The sequence below is a fragment of the Contarinia nasturtii genome, unplaced genomic scaffold, assembly GCF_009176525.2.
Source record: "Contarinia nasturtii isolate CC-2019 unplaced genomic scaffold, AAFC_CNas_1.1 Cnas_scaffold_285, whole genome shotgun sequence".
Lineage (NCBI taxonomy): Eukaryota > Metazoa > Arthropoda > Insecta > Diptera > Cecidomyiidae > Contarinia > Contarinia nasturtii.
The window spans coordinates 5,113,694-5,127,145 of record NW_022197640.1 but is presented as its reverse complement, the minus strand read 5'-3'; the positions used below and the strand labels follow the sequence as shown (position 1 = coordinate 5,127,145).

The 13,452-nt window shown below is 32.3% G+C and overlaps 3 protein-coding genes across 3 annotated transcripts; all 3 read right to left on the bottom strand.

Annotated features, from left to right (window-relative positions):
- Nucleotides 1–4,329: 4,329 nt before the first annotated feature.
- Nucleotides 4,330–6,333, bottom strand: LOC116337588 (piggyBac transposable element-derived protein 4-like). Its single transcript, XM_031762266.1, has 3 exons — nucleotides 6,226–6,333; nucleotides 5,229–6,164; nucleotides 4,330–5,164 (listed from the first exon to the last, which is right to left on the bottom strand). Exons 2-3 carry the CDS (start codon nucleotides 6,161–6,163, stop codon nucleotides 4,573–4,575), a joined length of 1,527 nt encoding a protein of 508 aa, XP_031618126.1. The 5' UTR covers nucleotide 6,164; nucleotides 6,226–6,333; the 3' UTR covers nucleotides 4,330–4,572.
- Nucleotides 6,334–6,984: 651 nt separating this feature from the next.
- LOC116337649 (mitochondrial Rho GTPase) lies at nucleotides 6,985–10,081 on the bottom strand. The gene is made up of 8 exons (XM_031762392.1): nucleotides 10,063–10,081; nucleotides 9,419–9,775; nucleotides 9,118–9,329; nucleotides 8,746–8,898; nucleotides 7,819–8,677; nucleotides 7,393–7,735; nucleotides 7,256–7,318; nucleotides 6,985–7,193 (listed from the first exon to the last, which is right to left on the bottom strand). Exons 2-8 carry the CDS (start codon nucleotides 9,612–9,614, stop codon nucleotides 7,064–7,066), a joined length of 1,956 nt encoding a protein of 651 aa, XP_031618252.1. The 5' UTR covers nucleotides 9,615–9,775; nucleotides 10,063–10,081; the 3' UTR covers nucleotides 6,985–7,063.
- A 542-nt stretch (nucleotides 10,082–10,623) lies between these two features.
- On the bottom strand, nucleotides 10,624–12,931 carry LOC116337650 (probable lysine-specific demethylase 4B). Its single transcript, XM_031762393.1, has 6 exons — nucleotides 12,504–12,931; nucleotides 11,927–12,354; nucleotides 11,483–11,848; nucleotides 11,276–11,395; nucleotides 11,131–11,202; nucleotides 10,624–11,066 (listed from the first exon to the last, which is right to left on the bottom strand). Exons 1-6 carry the CDS (start codon nucleotides 12,633–12,635, stop codon nucleotides 10,871–10,873), a joined length of 1,314 nt encoding a protein of 437 aa, XP_031618253.1. The 5' UTR covers nucleotides 12,636–12,931; the 3' UTR covers nucleotides 10,624–10,870.
- Between the last annotated feature and the right edge of the window lie 521 nt (nucleotides 12,932–13,452).

Sequence of the window (13,452 nt, the reverse complement as noted above, 5' to 3'; positions counted from 1 at the left end):
ATAAAGTATCATTTTTTTGTGTTTGTATTTTTTGTCGTGTTGGTAACTCAAAACTATTTGTGAATAAATTTAAACGCTTCAGAATTTAAAAATTGCAAAATTGTGAATGTGGTTTTTTGAAAGATGAAATCCTGTATTGTGTATTGAAACATAATATTGATGCAAATGTATTATAAACACAGGAAAAATCTAAACGTGTAGCTAGTGGACTCATATTTAAAACAAAAAAAAAATACAAAACAACATATGAAATTAACCAATCCCAAAAGAAAAAAAGATCAGCAATGGCACAATAAATTAATCTTATCATTATCGAAAAACAAAAACAAAAAATACAAGAAGAAAAATGAATCAACGTATAAAATGAATTTCCTTCTTTTAATTACATTTCAAAATTATGAGAGAAATACGTCAAAACCATGAACTATAGGTATATGGTTGGCACATTAATTAAAATAGAAAAAAAAACATATCGTTGTTTGTTTATTTTTTTTTTTACATTCGTTTTTATCTTCGTGTATTGTTGCACATACAGTCGACGTCGGACAACCGAAATGAACCGCATTTAAACAAAACGTTATTTCGACCAAACACATAAAACAACAAAATCAATGCTGTTATCATAAACACGGATAAACAAACCAAATAAATAGTTTAAACAAAATAAGAAGAAGGAGAAACTAGAAATATTTTGCTGGGTTGTCGCTTTTCTCCTTTGTAATTTAAATACATATAAACTAAGCAGTATTTGGAATTTATCGGTGTGTTTTTGTATATTTGCTTAAATCTTTAACATCAACAACAACAAATTTGAATCAACATCACTACACAAGTAAAAGCAAGTACACTCGGCAAACAAATTGTGAAATGTGCAAAATATATTTTCATACCTGTTCATAAAAAAATAGATTAGCATTTTTATATATATATATATAAATATAATATATAAAGTATTAATTGTAACGAGAAAAAAATATCAGTAATTGATTTTAAACCGTTCACCATTTTTTCCGCGAAGGGAATTTTACAATTCGTTTTTTTTAATGTACGAATCAAATTTAATTTATTGCATTTCTTCTTCTTTGTCGCTTAGGCTTTGCCATAGATACACGTCAGTGTTGTTTCAATCAATCCCGCCTATACTTCTTTTCCCAAAATCACAACAATTCGCGCACAATTTTCGAGAACCGACGCGCCCATTGAAGAGATTATTGGGAGAGAAAACAGAAATTAAACAAATTTAAATACACACTCTTTTTCAATAACCATTAAACCACAACTAGAATTTAAATCAATGTAAAATGTGAAATATGGAATTTATTTGGATGTTTTCGTTAAATACAATGATCGAACAGAATTTATGATAACAAAAATATTAATATCAATGTCATAGCATAATAATGAATGAATACAAAAAATACAACTTTAAATGGATGTGTCTGTATTGAGATTTAAAAAATAATAACTCAAATATTTAAAAAAAAAATAACGTAGGTTAATCGATGTTTTCAATTTACTACACACACAAACAAACACACACACAGAGAGACAAGAAACAAGAACAGGAATCACAACAAAAACATAAACAAAATGCAATACAAAAAAAATCTAGTATTTATCCATATAAATGTACATAACAAAAAAAAATGTCTTATGTTCGTGAATACGATTAAATTTATACAATATATAAGTGGAGTGAATAATAAAATCGGGATAAACCAACAGATGTTGTACGCAAACGAAATCGCAATATTCCTTTTGTTCCATTTAACAAAAAAAAAAACAACTAAATAATATCAATCCAATTCTAAGTGTTAAATGAATACGCAAACGAATGGTCATTTTTATTTCGATAAATTATAGTTGTAAATATCACACACATTTTTGGTGCTTTCTTTTTATTCAACGACCCGTGGAATTGAAGCTGTATTTATTTGCTGTACGTCAGTTCGAGTATAACAAACTACTTCACCGCATAGAAATGAACATTTGATTCGAAAAAATTGATATTTCAAAATGTGCGCTAGGAAAAACGAGTTAGAATCTTGCAAAATGATTTAACTTTTTAGAAAAATACACTTTCAACTGAACGGCAGGCACAATTAGAACAGAAACCTCGTAATTAGAATAAAATCAGGGGTTGTTTCCCTGAAGAGGAGGAACGGTGAAGAGGAGGAGATCCTTATCCTCCGCCCCATTCCTATTCTTCAGAGGAACAACCGCTGAATAAAACGAATAATTGCAACGAAATATAATTATCTTTATTCGGTTTCGTAATAATTTTCTTTTTCTCCGCACAATTCAATATACGTTATAAAATGTAACGCATTTTTTTAAAATCTCGTCATACTTCATATAGACTTAATACCATTTCCTGAATTATATGCGAAAAAATGTAGTTCTTTCTTCCTTTCTTCTCATGAAACAGTTGTGAATGGTGCTTATGATTTTTTTTTTTTCTAAAAAAAATGTAAACATGCAAAAGAAAATGACCACCTTTTTGTAAGTAACATTTGCCAAATACATAACTAAGACTTATTTTTTTTGTCTTTTGCTCTTTTCCACTGTCGTTTGAAATTCCATTATGCTTATTCATTTTACGTGCACACAACCTTGAGGAAGAACATTTTATGAAACAAAAAATGGAAAGAAGATCGTTCTCCAAATGACCATAATAATATTTTAAGCGAACATAATTCAACGAAATTTGTTCCAAACATTTCAATTTGAACCAATTTTTTCTATATATTTTACTGCCAAATGAAATGAATAAAACGAATATTTTTTAGAAAATTCAATAAAGTGAAATACATAATGATAATGAAAAAAGAAAAACCAAATTAGGCGAATGCCAAATGATAAAAAAAAAATAAACAAAATATACACAAACACTTGGACATGTTGTGATTTATGAGATTTTTTTTTTTCAACTATTGTTGTGACGTCTTTCAAGCTATAGCTATTTGTCATGAAATAAATGTTCTTTTTTTTTGAAAGCCAAACCAAATATCCGATTCATTTAATGCCGATTTTGGTCTATAATTTTGAATTTGTCAATTTTCATTTACTAAAACGATGACATTTATTTTTGTGAGAAACATGAAATGGAAAATAGTATGAAATGTAGTGTCAGAAGTGCATATTGTCATAATCATTTAAAAGCAAACTGAAACCAAAATAAATAATCAATAAATAATTAAAAATATGGCATTTAATTAACCAAATTGTTCGTGTGCTGAATCACAACAACCAGGAAAACTGAATCCAAAAATAGACATAGAGGACATAGAATTCAATTTTGGATGACATTTTTCACCGTTACGGGTGTAACGTTACGGCTGTAATGGAAGAAAAATCAAATTTTTATGGTTGAAAAGTGCTCGAATGAATACACAAATTGCATAAATAAACAAAATCGACTTTGTATTGTAAATCCTGCATGTTTGTCTATCAATCAATGTCACAAGTACATACCTGATCCAAAATAGTTTGTTAAATGAAAAAAAAAGCAAAATAATAAGACAAAAGAAATAAACGATGGATGGCAATTAATTTTATTATATAATAGATATTTAACTTGTGGTCGAATTTTTTTTAAATGTATTTCGTGGACTGTATTTTGATATTCTCTGAAATCTAATGAAAAAACTTGGTGCAGAACTTGATTCTCCTCCGAAGAACGAAATCAATAAGAAACAAAGAAATAAATAAACCCTCTAGTACCTTGCAGTGCCGTACAACAAATGATTTTTCTTGCATTGCGTGCGTGTGTTCCTTTGAGAAGGCAACACACATACACATGAATCCCAAAAAAAACTCTATCATCAACTCTTTATTCTTACCATTTTATATAATAAGAAGATATTGAATGTAAATGTCAAGTCAATTTCTGCATAAATTCACTGCTCCATTTCTTAATCGGCCGAATATATAAAAAAACACAATTTCACTAATTCAGCATAAAATTGCATCATTTTTCATCCGAATTTTTAACGATCGACATTAACAATGAACATTTTTTATCGGCATCGATTTCGAATTGGTTCTGTCCGATTTATGCAGGAATTGACACAAATGTCAATTAATGAATTGTTTTTTACAGTAATTATGTTGGTGTTTTTTTTAATTTCATTGCGTCCACACACTCACACGACAAAATAAAAGAAACATAAAATTGACATACGTATTTTATCCTCATAAAACATGTTCAAGACCTACTGAATTAAGTTAACTATGTGGAAATAACAAATGTAATTGAGCAAAAGATTGGCTTTTTTTAACAAATTAAGCAAATGAAAAATGACAGAAAAAATTCAATAAAAACGAATGTGAATGTAAAAATGGTTATTTTATTTAATACATTTCCTTCGGAAAATGAACAAAGATTTGGGAAATTCAATAGTCTGATAATGAGTACTTGTTGATCAATGCATCGACAGTTTCGTGAATTGAATTACATAGGTTAAAACCTGTAGCTTCATAAAAAGGTGGGAGTCCAGTGAACTTCAGTGGATACAAAACCTATATAAAACTTTATCATGCTATGGATTTATGGCTTATTATTTATCTAATTCATTCCGAATCTGAAGCGTTGATGATCGGCTGCACATGACAACTTTTGCATCTAATGATTTCGTAAGCATGCTCCTTACAAACATTTCTGTGACAAATTCCACATTGTTGTTTGGACTTTCGATCTATCTTACGTGGACAAATATGGCAGCGACGTCTTCTTTTTGGTTGGACTTCCGACGTTGATGGCTCTACCGAAAGCGGATCATTTCCAATTATATCATTAATTGACTGCCTTTCAGAAATCGACAGATTCGACGTGGTACGTCGCGAAATGTGTTGATATGTAAGCTCAATGTAAAGACACGTAAGAAATTTTTTGCGTTCTTCTTTCACAGGTTGGCCAAGCTTGTTGTTGGCTGTACGCCATAAAACAAATGCTGCCATACCAGCAACGTTCACCAAATTCATGAAATACGCCATTGGCCATCGGTTTGTTTTGCGTTGAACAGTAAACATGTTGAACAATTCGTCGAGCATAAATCGTTTGTTCTTACGAACAGTACTGACGCTGTACAATCCATTTGATTGAAGCTTTCTTTGTGTGTCATGGTTTGAGAAGAAGTTTTCAAACACAACCGTTCTGTTAGTCCTAAAATTACAAAAAAAAAACAAAACATTGAGAATAATGAACCATTTTGATAGATGATACTGACTTGAAATAGGGGCGGGTCAAATTCAAAACAATGTCTTTTGCAATGTTTATTTTTCGTGCCGGTCCGGATCGTTCGCGACCGAGATACGGAATGGCATTTAGAGGATACAATGTTTTAGTGTCCACCAACCAAAAAATCTTCAAGCCAAATTTGTCAGGTTTGCTTGGAAGATATTGCTTGAAACTGCATCGTCCTCTGAACGCCACCAACTGTTTATCGACAGTCACCTGTTCTGCCGGCGTGTACATTTTTCCCAGGTTCTGTACGACCAGTTCAAATAAATCCCGAATCGGAGCCAATTTATCTCGTTTGCGCCGTTCAGAACGCGTGTCTTTGTCATCAAAGCGTAAAAAGCGAAGTAATTCCATGAAACGTGTCAAAGACAATGTTGCACGGAACAATGGCATTCCTCGTGTAATTCCATAGAATTCTCGATAATTCCGCTTACTTGATCTATCAACACCGGCGGCAAACAGTAGACCAATAAATGCACGAATTTCAATATCATCGACATTTTTGAAATTTGCTATCCGCTTATGTCCTTCAATATTTGTGAAACGAACAATTATGTTCATCACCTGTTGAGAAAAAATTGCGTCAAAATAATCGAAATGCGTGTCGAAATGTTGACCAGGAATTAATTTCGATTGGTTTGGATTCAGCTGAATCGGCTGCGGCTCGCATTCAGTTCCAACTGATGGTTTTTCTTCTGTTTCGTTGTGCAAATCGGTATCCATCCCCTTGTTTTCACTCTGGAATTCTTCTTCGAAATTGCTTTCATAGTCTTCTTCACTGTCAGTGAAGTCATCAATAGAACTTTCTTCATCGCCAGCAAAATCGGCATTTAACATTTCATCATCATAGTTTGCTTGCATTGCATCAGAAATTTGACGTTCAGACAAACGATGCTCACGTTTACGTATAATTGGCAACATTCTACATAAATAAAAAAAAATCAAACACAAGCAAAAAACAATATAAAAAACAATGACTTTACCTTTTTCGATGAATATTTCTGCAGAGAACTACTTGTCCAACAAAAATTCAAGCTTAAAACACAATTTCCACGTAAAACACGCATGAAAAATTCTGTGTTTTTGTTTAGCGGAATTTTGACACTGAAAGAAAACATTTAGTCAATTCCCATAATGGAATCCCCTGGGGTCAAAAGCGTCTGATGTGCGTTAGCGTCCGAATTTTTCATCAGATAAACAACGCCATCCATATGTCAAACATGGCAATTTTTACGTTTTAGTTCATTCATGACATAAATTTAAAAAAAATGCATGTATCACTTGTCCTTACATGATCTTACCTGTAGGTTTTTAGTAAAATTCATGAAAAGTGCAAATTGAGAGAAATTTCATTTTCTAGGACAATGAACAATCGGCAATAGACAGTGTCGACGAACGACAGAATGATCACAAAAGGGTAAAAGTCCTTTTTTCACCGCAGCCTTTCAAATGTGTACTAATAAAAATGACATTTTTTACTAAATATTTAGCAAAATATAAATTGTTTGGTGTTAAAAAGGCAATCAATTTTTTTGTTATAATATTTGTAAATTCTGAAGGAAGTTAGTTTATTGCTGTGATGAACAAATGTTACGTCAACAACTACGTTAAATACATCACATTGTTTTTGATAACATTATGGGGGTGATATATTGTATTTTATGCAACTGGATGATTTTTCGGATTTTTTTTATTGTTTCGTTTTCAAATTGTTTTCTTTTTTTTGTTGAAAAAATACTATATTTACATTACAGACAAATTGAATTTATTTGATGAGAAAAGCTAGTCTGAACGAAAATAAAACGTAATAATTATCGTTATTTAGCTGGGTGTTGATCTTTGGAAAATCTTAACTATAAAAAATCCAAAACACGTAGCGGCTGCCAAACCAATGCCAGCCTTCCACCACACTAGCGGATCCGAACGCATGAGACCAAAATGTCTTAGATTTCTGCAAACAAATGAAAGCATGATGAATCACTGTTTTAGAGCATTAAATTAGTATTAGCTTACGTTGAATCCCAAAGATGTTCCAAGCGATGTCTGTAAAATAATATCCATGCGGCCTGGAATCGTCTGTAATGAGAGCATTGAATTTACAACATGTTCGCATCGACATTTTTATTGTTTGAACGTGATCGATAACTTACGGAAATGCTGCCATTGTTGATAATTTGACATATAAATCCTTTTTATTATGCTTCAGACTAAATATTTGCGGTGGTAGAATTTTGTACTTTTGACAAAATTCGTTGGGCTGCAATAAATACTCTTGGCGAACCTCGGTTAAATCGCCCTTTGTACCCGTAATCAATACAGGAATTTTGCTCTCAGCAAAATATTTTATGTAGATACGTGCAATATACTCAAATGACTTTGGATTGTTTGTATCGTAGACTAGGCAAGCGACGTCACAGTGAACATCTTGCGGTTGCAATGGATCCAATACTTGACGCACTTCAATATCACGCATAACAAGATGCTTTTCTTGACCTAAAATTGCACATATATTGTGATTATGTTGTTTTTCTTCTTCTTGGTTTCGAATGTTTATTTTTTCAATTCCATGTTCTTACCGTAAATTTGTACGCTGTTTACGCAATAGTGTGAACCACTTCGAAAATCTCTATCGAGTAAACGTTTCATATCTTCTGCGATAAGTGCACGACATAGTGCTGTTTTGCCCGAACCCTTTGGTCCGATAACATGGCACATATACACAGTTCGATTACTTTGTTTCTTCGCCAAATCCAGTCTTCGTTCTCTGGTCACTTGTACGGCGGTCAACTGTGATTCATTTTCATGCACATTAAATCCTAAATAAGCAAGATACTCAAGTGTTCGCGGTAGATCGACCAGTGTTTGTAGTGTCCAGCGACAAATCCAACCATGAAGTGTAAGCCAGCCTTTTTCATTTGTTGGCACCGTTCGACGTAAATCGGAAAGTGATGGCCATGGCAATGTTGGACAAGCCGAAAATAATGTCTTCAATTCATCCGGTGATAATGCACCATCCAGATCCCGATCATTTCGTTCGAATAACATTGTTAGAAATTGTTGTCCACGATGTGATAATTCTGTACTACTTCCGGGCGGTATTTTGATGGTCGGTTGTAAATACTCTTTTGCCATTTCTAATGTTTCATTGTAGCCAAAGCGACGCAAAACAGCCCATGTTGTTTCATTGCGACCACGTTGAATGAACAGACAATGCAAAAATAGGAAACCTTTTAAAGTGACCGCATCGTTGACAACACCATCCGGTACATTTTTACTCAATACTGCTTTCACTTCTTCAAGAACTTGTGGCTGAAGCGGTGCATTAAAACAACGTCGTTGAAAATGATTTAATTCAAAGTCATTGAGCAAACCATCACCATCAATATCGCAAATTTTAAAAATTCGAACCAACGCCTTTTTACATTTATCCGTTAACTGAAATACAATACATTCAAAAATTATTCGTAATGGATTTGATGCATAGCATATTTCGAAAAACTTACGTCTTGATCTTCCATCGAGTACAATGGGGCCGCTGGATGAAGTACCGCCTTTTGTGCATAATAAAACATTTCGGATATGTTGTGTAGAGTTTTTGCCGAACATTCAATGCAACTTTCCACTTCAGGAAATTCTTCCATAATCCCAAGAACCATCTGTAATTTCATTTAATTCGTATAAATATCCAATCATAGAATAGAAATCATTATTCCGTTTTTTCAAAAACTCCGAAGCCATACTATTTGAAATGAATTCCACAACATTGTATATATTTGCATCACATTTTTGCTCTGCACCGCCACACAAACAAGACATGACTTCCGGCTTCCGAACTTTGGAAAACTGATTTCATAAAAACGCAATTCATAACTTACATCAATTGTTGAATAGTCAATTAAATCGATTTTATTTCCAACTAAAACGACTGGTTTTCGTTGTTCACTTTCGTTGACCGAATCTCGAATCAATGGCAACCAATAGTCACTAATACGGTCGAGTGATGTTTCATCTTCAACAGAGTACACGATACATACAACGTGTGCTTTGTTGATTTCCTCGTGCAATGAATCATCATTTTGTTCAATTGCTGGTCGTTTTTAATTAAAAAAAAATCAAATTCATTATTATTTAAGTTAGAAAAAAAAATCGCATTTGAATCGAAATGTAAATAGTTACCATTGTAATCTACAATGTTGGTTGGAACTTGTTCTGGCGTTACATCGGCTGGAATAGTAATTTCTTCTGCTTTTGGTGGTACATCTTCGAGAAAATCCTCACTTACAAGCGATAAAATGAGTGACGTTTTCCCAACGCCCGCATCACCAACCAACAGAATACGCACTATTCGTTTGTTTGTATTCCATGTAACCATTTTCTTTTCGTTATATTTTTATCTCACACACTGTTTTCTATTCTCAACAAAAATCGGATATTTTAAACATATTTCATTTTATGTCATACTATATTGTTGTTATTGTTTTTGTTGCTTGCTATGTTTGCTACGATTGTTTTTGTTGTTGTTGTTTTAATATTCTAATGAATAAAAAACGTACTCAGAAATATATATATTTTGCAACCATCAAAGGCAATTGTCGCACGCGAGTAACTAGTAACACGATAACGAGAGAAAAAGAAAAAAAGAACTTTGTTTGCGGAAATAAAAATGTTTCTTGTTATGCAGGTTTTTTAAAAGAAAAGAAAAACAAGTTTTATGTAATCAAATAGAACTGTATTTTTTTCGCATAAAATTCACTTTGAAGCCGCTTCAATTCGGGCATATTTATTTACATGGAAATTATAATGTATTGAATTGTTTTTACAATGTCACACTGTATTTACTCAATCGAATAACAATGTGCTATTTTAAACAAATTTTCCCGTCTCTAAGTCGCAAAATTTGTTGTTCACTGCGCTTCTGAAAATGCAGCTTAAAATGTGTGTATAGATTTTCAGTAACTTTATTTACGTCAAACGAAATGTCAAAAGGCAATCGCATGTTTGTATGTGTGTGTGTGTAACAAACTGATCCGGTTCAGTTTTTTTAGTTTCTTTTCTTGAGTACATTTATGAATGGTTCGGAATAACTTGACGAAATTACTCATATTTCGAATGAAATTGGCGTGAATAAAAATATTTATTTGATGTTATATGACACATTTATTTTGTTCAATATTTTATTTATGAACACGTTTTCACCTACTTAACTATTGACCAATTTAGTTTTTCAATTGATTTAATTTGATTGTATAAATTAAACTGCATTGTCGAGTTAATAATTATCTATTTGTATAAATATCTAATGCTGTATAACTTTGGAAATGAACTCGAATAAATTTCAATAGATTCTATACAATTTCGAATTTTCGTTTGTTTTTGTTTTACGTTCTTTCTTAACTTAATGTGATGCCCTTCGAAGTTGGCAGAAAAAGAAACTCTAATGAATCCAATGCTAATGAAGAGTTGATGAAAAGAAAACAAAAAAAAAAGATTTCTCAAAATACGTTGAGTAAACACACACTTGAATGAAAAAAGTTAATTACACAACAAAAAAAAAAGAAAAGTTCTCGATCAGCACACGTACACTCCACATTCGCTGTAGAGTAATGGTTTTCTTTTGTTGGTGTTAAGCTAATTCATAATATCATCGTCGAATAAAGATTGAGTTTTGATGTTATATCTGATGCTAATGGTTTTATTGACATTTCCGGGTGGCAAGAGATTTACAGCTACACCAACATCGGCCAATTCTTTCCAAATGTTTTTCAAACGAACTTTTGGATTCATATGTTCAGGTACGACAAACTTTGAAATGTCAATTTTTCGCCTGCCAGAAAAGATATTGGTCATTGATTAATGCTACGCCAAAAACAAACAAAGAAAAATAATACCTTTTCAGTGCTGATAATCTATCTTGATTTTTGGCTCTTTTCGCCGATTTTGATTTGGAGCTGCTTCCATTGCTACAAAATACCGAAAACAAATGTGTAAAAAAAACGTTTAACAAAAAATGATTCGTAAAAATAGTAGCCTTACCTTTGACGATGAGCATCTTCTGGATGTGGTCCAATATCATTACCACTTCGCCATTTTGTATAATTTTCTGGTTGAAATCTTTTGATAAATGTGTCCATGCTGATTTTCACCGCATCTCTTCTAAATGGTGACGATAAAAAGAATAACTGTAATGTCATTTGAATTTAAAACTGCAATATTCATTCATATATTAAGTGAAAAAGTTACCGGCATTGACAATGTGATGCTCGTTTGCCATATTCGACCCAACGCAATGCGGCAAAGTTTGTTGATTCGGCACAATTGAAACCATGATTGAAGCCAGCATGGTAGCCAAATGGAAATGTGATCATAATTTCACCCGGTTCCTGTGTTATCTTATTGAATGGTATTTGATTTTGTCGCAATACTTGTGGACTAATTATCGTCATTTTGTGTCTAAGATGTGCATTGCATAGTTCATAATTTTCGGCAAACAATCGATTTGCCAATTTTTCCAATTTGCGACCGTACGCTGTCGGTATGGCATACCATGTTTTTGGTGCTCCAAAATGTAAATAGTTTATCGAATACAGATCCATATCTTCAGTGTGCCTTAAAAATTTATAAACAAACGGTAAATTTTTCTTTTGTTTTTGGTGATATTTCATATAAATAGAAAATGTTATTTACCAAGCGAATGATGTTTTCCACATTCCAAAATAAAGATAGGCTGTATTTACACCAGCAATCGATATGCCATAATCTTTGTTCACATAATCTAAAATTGTGCCCAAACTATTTATGTTCCAGCTGGTAACATCCGAATCGGTTAATGTGCCAGCCACATCGGCACCATAAACTGGTGCAATATATGTCACATTTTTCCAATATTTTCGTTCCAAATCTTCATAGTCAAAGTGTTTGGGCGTTTGATGTCGAACGGATGTTGCAAGATCACGAAATTGTTTAACGGTCATCGGTCGTTTTTGAACATTTATTTGTTGATAGATGCCTTGTTTTCCCGACACTATTTGTTCAATTGGTGCTGGTATTGTTATTCTTAAATTGTCTAAGTCATAGCCAGATTTTCGTGGTACATACTCTGGCGGTGGTATCACCTAATCAAACAATATAAATAAATTGTAAATTTTTTATTTGCAAAATCTGTCAATGGAACGGGTTCAATGACACAAGTATCAAATACAACAAAAAAAAAACACCAAAATAAACGGAACACACACACATACAAACAAATATTAATACTCACTTTAACAACTCCAGCCAAATGTGCACCCTTCGATTCCATGTATTCAATGTATTTGGAAAAGTTCGAGAATTGCTCCCATGTTGGACGAAAAACCATAATTCTTGGTTGCGAATTACTCTTTTTTGGTGACATTATTATTTATTATTGTTTTGTCGTGTTGATGTTTCGATGGATGATGCTGTATTACACTTTTCTATTCTATTTTATAACTATCACACCCGGCGCACATTATACAAAATCTTCTAAACTATATTTACTATTTTGGACGAATTAGTGAACACGAACGAATTTTTACTAATCATGTTTCAAATTAAGCACAGCTAATTATGATATATATAAACAAAGGATTCAAAATAAAGAATTGTTTTGATGTGTCCTGTACGTGTGCGCTTTGCTGAATGTTTTGTTATAATTCCTCTTCACACAAATTTTCTTTGCTTGTCCATATGAAAGTGGTCGGACCAGTTGTTTGTAATTAGTAAACGTCAAAAACATATTATCTGGTTCACATCGGATCACTTCACATAAACTATCGATACTTAAATTTCAAATATTGCCGCCCAAATACTTACTCGTTTTTAGCTTTGTCACGTCGTAAATGTTGACTGTAGCTATCACAATTGAAGAAGTAATAAAATAATCCAATGAATTTAGTCACGTGTCGGTGTGTGTTTTTTTTTTTCCTTTTTTTGAATATTATAATTTATTTTTATCAGTAAACATACATCAAACCTACTACAAATTGATAATTGTTAGAACGAATCATAATTTAGAGGGCAAATGAAAGTAGAATGTATGCGACTAAAAATGATGAGTTGAATTTGTGTGTATATATTGTCGCACAAACTGTTCGAAAATTGTTTCACGTAGCGTCCCAAAGTATTGGTATAAAATAGGATTCTTTCATTTCTGTATTTTTTTCTCTCTTTGTTTAAAAAAAATAGTACAA

Bases quoted from the DNA above. Each gene is read 5' to 3' on its own strand.
- LOC116337588 (XM_031762266.1), bottom strand. From the start codon at position 6,163: ATGTTGCCAATTATACGTAAACGTGAGCATCGTTTGTCTGAACGTCAA. The intron at 5,165-5,228 runs GTCAGTATCATC...TTGTAATTTTAG, and splicing joins TTGACCCGCCCCTATTTCAA to GACTAACAGAACGGTTGTGT.
- LOC116337649 (XM_031762392.1), bottom strand. From the start codon at position 9,614: ATGGTTACATGGAATACAAACAAACGAATAGTGCGTATTCTGTTGGTT. The intron at 7,736-7,818 runs GTAAGAACATGG...GTGCAATTTTAG, and splicing joins AAACAGCGTACAAATTTACG to GTCAAGAAAAGCATCTTGTT. The intron at 7,319-7,392 runs GTAAGTTATCGA...CTCTCATTACAG, and splicing joins TCAACAATGGCAGCATTTCC to ACGATTCCAGGCCGCATGGA.
- LOC116337650 (XM_031762393.1), bottom strand. From the start codon at position 12,635: ATGTCACCAAAAAAGAGTAATTCGCAACCAAGAATTATGGTTTTTCGT. The intron at 11,849-11,926 runs GTAAATAACATT...TAAATTTTTAAG, and splicing joins TGGAAAACATCATTCGCTTG to GCACACTGAAGATATGGATC. The intron at 11,067-11,130 runs GTATTATTTTTC...CTTTTCTGGCAG, and splicing joins AGATTATCAGCACTGAAAAG to GCGAAAAATTGACATTTCAA.